The following is an 8552-nucleotide window of genomic DNA, read 5'->3' as shown; positions in this document are numbered from 1 at the left end:
CCCCCCATGGAAGGGATTTGCCCTATGACCCCCCACCCCTCTGGAAATTCCAATTTAGCTCCATACATTGCTTTAAAGTTTTGGGTCTTTGTGACCCCCCTCCTCTCCGGAATTTCCGGAATCCCTTCTGTGGGGGGAGTATGGATATTTTCTGGAACCACACATTTTGAAAAGTTGCATGAAAAGCAATCCTTGTTTGAGGTTTTCACTATTCGTCCGCCTCGCTCTCTTGTTTTGTCTTTACGTAATGATGGATGTTGAAAATGACAAAAAACATAATAAAAATCACGGTTCACGGCGAAATAAATATCAATTTCTCATTTCGCGAAAAATAATTTTGGAAAATCACGGTTCATGGCTACTATAGAAATCACGATTCACGAGAAAAAATACCATTTTCACATTTCACGGGAAAAAAAGGGGCCGATCACGGATCACGAAAATACCCTTTACAACCCTCTAGTGTGAGCCTGTTTACTAGATAGAAAAGCTTTTATTTGTCCCTGAACTCCATGAGTTGTGACGTAAGGGAAATTGCTAGGAAACCTACAATAATTAAGTTAACTATAATAGAATAATGTATTTCTTCAAACGGAAACCTAAAATTGCTAAATTAACCCTAATCTAATATACTTTTTAATGACGGAAACACCTTGCGACCAAAACATAAAAGCCTTTATTCACCATGAAGCTCATTTATGTCGTTGGAAACCTCAAAATAATAGTCCATTTTTATTGAAAATTGTTACATTAGAGCACAGAAACTGTTAACAAGTGTCTTTGGCTGCGGATGGCTCGGATGGAAATGAATTGCAATTTGAAAATTTGAGGTTAAACTTTTCAAGTTGTTTCAGCGTTATGTTCTTCATGGGTAAAGTTGCCTACTACTAATTTTAGAGCAGTATAGACCAAAAAATCCGCAAAAGCCCCGCGACATAGCTCTTTTAAATCCTTCCACTCCCAACTTTTTCCACAAAACGGAGGAAGACGAAGCCCCAAGCAGCTGCTATCAGACATCTACTTCTTTTTTTTATAATAAGATCACAATATTGTCAAAATATTGTTTAAAGCTGTGTAGCGCATTCAGATGATCACATACCGTAAATACTATAATAAACGCCCACTCTCAAATAAACGCCTCTTATCTAATAAACGCCTCCTCAGACGTGTAAAGTTTGAATTGGACGCCCCTTTCTAATAAACGCCCGTGTCTAACAGACGCCTCCTAAGAAGCGCCTCGAAAACCAAGGAAACGCCCTATAAAGTAAAACCACGCAATTTATTTAGTTTTTGCTTGACTGGGACATCAAAGAGGCCAACCATGCCAACATGGTAGACTTCTATGACGATGAAGACATCGATATCGAACTGGCTTTGCATTAGCGCACATTAGATAAGTCTCCCATTCGCACTCTGTTTTCTATCTTATCCCGCGAGCAAAATACGCATCTTATTTTGTTTTGTTGACGTTTTTACAGTAAAATTGAAATAAACGCCTCATATCTATTTAACGCCCCCCTTAGGACCCCTAAAATTGAATAGACGCCCCGGGCGTTTATTAGATCATTTACGATAATAGAATTAGAGTTTCGTTTCTGCGCTAATTCGTGTTAATAATCCCAGACGTTTCGGGACTTCTGTCCCTTCATCAGTAGAAAATACTTTTTTGGTTGCTTTAGGGTAAAATTCCTTTCACCAATGACATCACAGTGCACCAATCCGGCGCGCGGCTCTCACTAGATACTTAGGCTTACATTTTGTTGCTTCTTCAATTGACTATTAGTTGGTAAACTTTTGACCGCATCACTCTTGTACTACGTGGAATCTACGCAGTACGTACGTCATACCCAGTAACGCACTGGCGTGAAGGAGCCCGCGAAAGCATAGCGAAGCGCGCGGTTATCCCCACGAGGCACAGACAACATCGGTGTGTTCTGAGAGAAATCTAGGCGAAGTGTTTGTTTCAAAAAAGTGTTTTAAGAACATCGACTGTTTTAGAAAGTGTTTTAGGAAAATCGTCCGCCATTCTGGTTTGTTTGTCAGAGTCATGACGTCACTCGCGCGCCGCGCGGAAAATCTGTGGAGTAGCCATTCCCCATACCTCCTTAGAGCTAGGCTAAAGGTAACTAGGTCTTACTTAGCCAAACCGTGGAGATGTGTTCAGGTTTGCCTCTTGACAAGGCTCATGACTAAACAGCGGTACTGCCTGGGGTACATGGTCGACGATATTTTGGTGTTGCAGTTAATGTCGATGTGTCCTCAACAGGAGGAAACAGCTGGGTGCTCAGCTGGTGGTTGGGGGAGGAGGAGTAGGAACTGAATTATGTGTGAGTGAAGTAGCTAAGGTGCAGGACGTTTTTCAAATAAATACCTTATTATAGGAAATGAACGCTCCATGAAATTAACGTCAATGATTAAAATTCGTGTTTATAAGGTAATCCATGACGTAACCACACAAACACACTCACACTCACTCATCCTCTTTGCTCCTCTGACTGGAGCATAAGGCTACCCAGAAACGTCCTCCATCCTTCACGGTCTTTTGCTCGCTGTTCCACCTCATTCCAGCTAGTCCAGCCCAGGTCTTTACGCTCACCTTCCACAGTTCTTGTCCACAAAATGATGAACCACACAAACACACATGCAATTAATTGTAAGAATTTTTAATTATGTATTATTCCATTATATAATCCACTGTACATAGTCTCATAACATATTTTAACTTAGATTTAAATTTTATTATTGTAAATAGCCATAGTTTTTTAGCATTTTCTTTTATTTTAACCCTTTTTTGTTATGTCCCCGTATTAGTGGGGGAGTTTTCCCCAGCTAGGTAGTTTATGACATTTTTAATAAAGTTTCTATCTATCTATCTATCTATCTACTATCTATCTCATTTTTATTGGTACTTTTCTAGAATTTCAGCACAGCTTGACCAAAATGGATGATTCAAACAGTCCACCATTTTCTTACACATCACTCCGCTCTCATGCGCAGTGGAGGGATTAGTCACCAGGGCCTTCTCCAGATAGTACAGCTCACTGACATTGTGGGTAGCTAGGTACTGGGGCAAGTTGTCGTACCAAAAACCTACATCACCAGTCCCATGCGCATCGTCAGACAGTGTCAGTTTAGCTCCTGAAGCCACAAGATACTATAAAGAAAAATAGGATGTAATTGTTTTTTCTTCTTACCAATAAATGTACATTTCGTTTAGTGCTAGTTTTGAGAATTTGGTATTATATTATGCACCTGTCAATGTTAAGCCCGAGGGGGGGGGGGGGTGGGTCGGGCTTACCACGGGAATTTGATCGTGAGGTCGGTCCCCAGGGTAGGGATTTTAATCGTACATGATGTCCCCAGGGTAGGGATTTTGGTCGTATATGATCCCCTGCAACAAGGTTTGAAGGACATCAGACCACCTTCTCTTGCTCCCAGGTGGATGTTGACCAATTATTCTGTCCCGGGGGTGGGGAATTTGCCTTTTTTTAAATAAAATGTCAAAATCCCCACCCCATTCCCGACCCCCCCCCCTCCTCAGGCTAAACATTGATAGGTACATTAATAAGAAGGGCCCTGAGCTTTTAGAGAAAATTATGGAAAATGCTTTGTTCTGAAAATTTTGTTTGTGGTTTGTGATAAAATAATAATAAAATAAATATCCAATGTTTGGCTGCAAGGAATGAAGAATGCATGCAGGACCACAAGCCCTGTTTGCTTTACACAAGTTCATTAAACTAGATCAGAGTTGCACTGCATAGTCTGAGGCCCAAAGGACACCCAAATAGGTTTTTGTCGATAGAAACTGAAAGCAAGCCATCAAATTATCTTAGCATAACCCTGAGAGCGATCTATTCAACAAAAAGTTCAGTGAAAGTGGTTTATTTATTGTTTTGATTTGTGATTTTGGCAATTTACTATTAAACTATGCACACTCCCAGAGCAGTCTATCAAATATTAGACCACCCATGCATAGCCAATCTGGTTGCAAGTTTGCCTCATAGTCAGTCACTGGGTTATGCTAACAAAATATGTTCCCCTACTTTGTGACACCCTGTGAGGTGTAGAATTTAAACAACTAAGATGTCACATTGAGTTCAAGGGCCCAAAATCCCTTTGACTCCAAAGGTTTTTGGCTTTAGGATCCTCAAAAATAGCCCAAGGGATTATTATTGAAGACACCAAAAGGAAACCACCAAGGATAAACCCTGCTGGAGTGAGGAGTTCCTATATTATTTGATTGATAAACAGCCCCTTCAATGAGGTCATTGGTCAAGCATTCCTGTTTGATCATTTAAAAATGAGCTAGTGAAAAAAATTGATAAAATGGCCTGCTCAAAAGATTTAGATAGAGAACCTTTCCATGGTAAAATTCTGTTACATTGAAAACTGAGCCAAAATGGTATAAAACTAAAAATAATTATTACTGGACCATATTGAAATTTGAACAGCATTTTTTGCCAGATTTGTCTGGTTTTGGGGCTTTGAGACATGTATATTGTGAATATATATTATTTTCAAATCAAACTACAGAATGAAATTACTTGACATCACATTCCCACACAAAAAAATATCAGCAAATTTCACTGTGAAAAGGTCAGGCTATTTTAAACTGCCTAGAAGCATCACCAGGGTCTTCAAAACAAGCCAGTGACAACCAAAGTTCTGCCGGCTACTTGATTACATGTCGTCAGTTACTGTGGTCATAGCAAGCAGATCGCAACAAACAAGCTCAGTGTTGTCACAGCAACCTACTTTTCCAGTTGCTGACGCCTTCTTCGAAACATTTTGAAACCCATGCATCCCTTTATAAGCGACCTTCAGATTGGAGTATGAGTACGAGATTGAGCACAAGGGTGACTTTTCAAACCTTGTGCTTATGCTCTTGATTACCACCAAGCCCATACCAAGTCTCCTTTTCAAGTGTTCAGCAGAAGGGAGGAGTGTGGACTCTGAGAACATAACTGGATTGAAATTCAAAGGTTGTACTCGATCTTGTACTTCTACTCCAAACTGAAGGTCCCTATTGACTCATCTCTTAGCTCTTACCTGAAGAATTCGTGGATGAGGGTATGGATATTTCAGATTCTTTCTCGGCGATGCACCACTAGTGTTAATCTCAAACAAAGCTCCATAGGAGATTCCTAATTCTATATTCCTGACAATTTTCTCCCAAATCAAATCTGTGATTTCAAATTCAGCTCGGTAAATCCTGATGACATCAAAATGACCAATGACCTCAGGTTCAAGTTCTCTTATTAGCTGGTACTGGAGATCAAAGTATCTACACATGACTTCTTCTGTCCCACCGGCGTGTTTCTCTGCTTTCTCAAACAGTTCACAACTAAAATCTATTGGAATTCCATCGACATGATGAACCGATCCAACTATATAGTCCAATTTGTGGTCTTTTTTCAACTTGCGGATCCGATCAAAACTATCTTCTCTAATAACTTCTGTTTCTAAACCAACAATAAGGCAAATCTTGTCTTTATATTTTTCTTGAAGACGCCTTGCTTCCTTGACAAAGTCTGCAAACATGTCCTGGAGATCAGTGGGTGTCATATTCTCCTAAAATGACAAGAACCATGCTCACATTATGGTTTCAGTTAGCTATTAAAAAAATATTTTTTTAGGTGTGCAAGTCATGTGGCTGGCCAGTCACTTATTAATTCAGACGGCTGGCCCATCTGTCAACTGGTTGTTTGGATCCACCATTTGATGGCTGGTTGGTCAGTCGGCATCTCGTACCCAGGGTCTTTGTTCCTCTTGGCCAACAGTAAAAAAACAAGTGACCCTGGAAAGTTACGATTTGAAGTCCGAAAATATCCGACTTTGGGCTGAATTGCGCATGCCTAGCTTTCAAAAGCCTGACCAACAGACTTTTTGGTGTTTTACTTCCGGCCGTCTTTATTGTTTTTCAAGCCAATCGGATTTGATCCTGAATGGGAACTTTCGAGAGTCGCTTGTTCCGTCAAGCTTGCGCAGTAAGGAATGAAGACTCAAGGTACGAGAATGGTCAGGTTGAATGGTTGATCAATCCGTCGATTGGTAGGTCGCTCGGTCAGTCAGTAAGTCGGCCAGGCGGTCAGACAGTCCAAGGTCCACCCACAGTGGACCTTGTTCATCCAAATGGACCACCCCATAGGTTTTGTTAAAAATCTTTAATGCAAGGGTGTTTCCCTTGGGTAGTCTATTTAGGTAGGGGTCATTCCATGGACTGGGCGACAGTGAGATGTACTAACCCCTTCCCACTTTATAATAATCGGCCAAAAAGATTTTCCCATTTACTGAAAATACTGGAACCAGTAGTGCGATCGGTAGAAGACATTTAAAGAAGATTTTTTAAGCCGATCTGTTTTTCTTTTCTAAATTTTCGGTGACATCTGTTCACCTTCATCAGAGTTATTGAAAGTTTGTTGGAGCTTGCGCTACCAATCCGTGCGTTAGTGCGACATTTTAATTTTAAATTAACGGCACATAAGCGCGAGGAAAAGCTTTGCGTTCTTGTAGCATCTCTGTCCAAAGTGGAGTGCCACGACTCCAAGAAAAGCCTCTTGCTGTAATTGGCTACACCACGCTCGAGGATCTGGGCGTCCTTAGGATGGATGTTATGTTCCGTTGACTCAGCATGCTGTTTAATTGCTGATTCGCTATTGCTCGCGTGGCCTGGATCATGTTCGACTCCGCGCGAGGACCACGAGCGCTTGCTTTCCCCAATGTACGTAAAAGAGCAGTCGTGGCACTTCACTTTGTAAACAATTCCTGCCATTCGGTTAATGGCTGGTCTATCCTTCGGCTTTCTGAATACGTGGCCTAATTGACAGCAACATCCAGTTTACAATAGAGCGTGCAAAGCAAACGGACAAGGGTCGGCGTATTTCCTTCTTGGACACGCAAATCACAGTGTTGAGCAATGGCTCTATAGAAATCGAAGTCTTCAGGAAAGAAACTCACACAAACAAATATCTCGATTTCGCCTCTCACAACCCAATGCAGCACAAAGAGGCCGTGGTCAAAACACTCCTGCACTGGGCCAACTTGCTACCGTCGCGCCCTGAACTGAAAACCAATGAACAAGATCGAGTCCTGCATGATCTGAGAGCAAATGGGTACCCTGACGTCCTGTTTAAGAAATGCATAAAGAACAGAACAAAGGAGAGGCCAACGCAAGAAAGACCATTAGGACTTGCAGTCCTGCCGTACGTAAGGGGTGCATCAGATCGAGTGGGCCGTGTACTCAAGAAATTCCACGTTCAGACGGCATTCAAGCCTGTAAGAACATTAGGCCACGTATTCAGAAAGCCGAAGGATAGACCAGCCATTAACCGAATGGCAGGAATTGTTTACAAAGTGAAGTGCCACGACTGCTCTTTTACGTACATCGGGGAAAGCAAGCGCTTGTGGTCCTCGCGCGGAGCCGAACATGATCCAGGCCACGCGAGCAATAGCGAATCAGCAATTAAACAGATGCTGGTCAACGGAACATAACATCCATCCTAAGGACGCCCAGATCCTCGAGCGTGGTGTAGCCAATTACAGCAAGAGGCTTTTCTTGGAGTCGTGGCACTCCACTTTGGACAGAGATGCTATCAACGAACGCAAAGCTTTTCCTCGCGCTTATGTGCCGTTAATTCAAAATTAAAATGTTGCACTAACGCACGGATTGGTAGCGCGAGCTCCAACAAAACTTTCAATAACTCTGATGAAGGTGAACAGATGTCACCGAAAATTTAGAAAAGAAAAACAGATTGGCTTAAAAAATCTTCTTTAAATTTTCCCATTTGAACACGATTAATCCAAATGGCACACATTTTGATCACCAACCAAGTGAACAACAAGTCAATGGGAAATTCCCTGGACTTCAACAAAAGCATGGGCGGATTAGAAGGGGGGCCGAGGGGGCCAAGCTCCCCCCCCCCCCCCTACCCACATTTTCCTTCGATTTGTTCTAAAAAATGTAACCAACTGTCTTTCGAGAGTTTGTTGCGTGCATGGGCCAAGGTTGCTGCTCGGTCGAAGTGTTTCGCGCCCCCCCTCCCCCCGCCCCAACCCCCTTTTGAGATTTGTAGATCCGGTCCTGAATAGGGTATGGTTTCTCAACGACCTCAACTATTGGTTTCTGAGCTGTTTTACTTTGTCTGAACTTTTCCCAAAGAAGCATTACACCTTTGTTGGAACATTCTATACACTGTTCTTATTCACTTAAATGCAAATATGTGCCTCTTTGTTTTAATCAGAGGATCTTGGTATTTCAGTTCTAGTTGTAAATCCCTATACTCACCTGGACCTCTTCCTCGTACAAATCTTCCGCCTCATATCTCGGCATATGTTCCGAAAGTCCATAGTGTGTAAAGCCAACTTCGATCGCCGTAAGCACAACCTCTTCTAATGTACAGAAAGCGTGTTTACAGAACTGTCCACTATGACTGTGCAACGAAATAGCCATTTTGAATTAAAGTTTCTACGAAAAGAAGAGAGGATTCGCCGCCATTTTGTCAAAATATGGCCACGATCGAAAAATTGAAATTGAGCCTGCAAGTGGTCAGCGG

General features: G+C 42.0%; 1 protein-coding gene across 1 annotated transcript; it reads right to left on the bottom strand.

Annotated features, from left to right (window-relative positions):
• Window positions 1-2647: 2647 nt before the first annotated feature.
• On the bottom strand, window positions 2648-8529 carry LOC144654400 (uncharacterized). The gene is given in 4 exon segments (XM_078514544.1): window positions 2648-2965; window positions 2968-3154; window positions 5050-5571; window positions 8285-8529. Coding segments are annotated over 4 exon segments (918 nt in total). The 5' UTR covers window positions 8450-8529; the 3' UTR covers window positions 2648-2921.
• Window positions 8530-8552: the final 23 nt, after the last annotated feature.

This window comes from Oculina patagonica, chromosome 5 (genome assembly GCF_052425735.1).
Source record: "Oculina patagonica isolate OP01 chromosome 5, crgOcupat, whole genome shotgun sequence".
Taxonomy (NCBI): domain Eukaryota; kingdom Metazoa; phylum Cnidaria; class Anthozoa; order Scleractinia; family Oculinidae; genus Oculina; species Oculina patagonica.
This window is presented reverse-complemented; position numbering and strand designations above follow the sequence as displayed.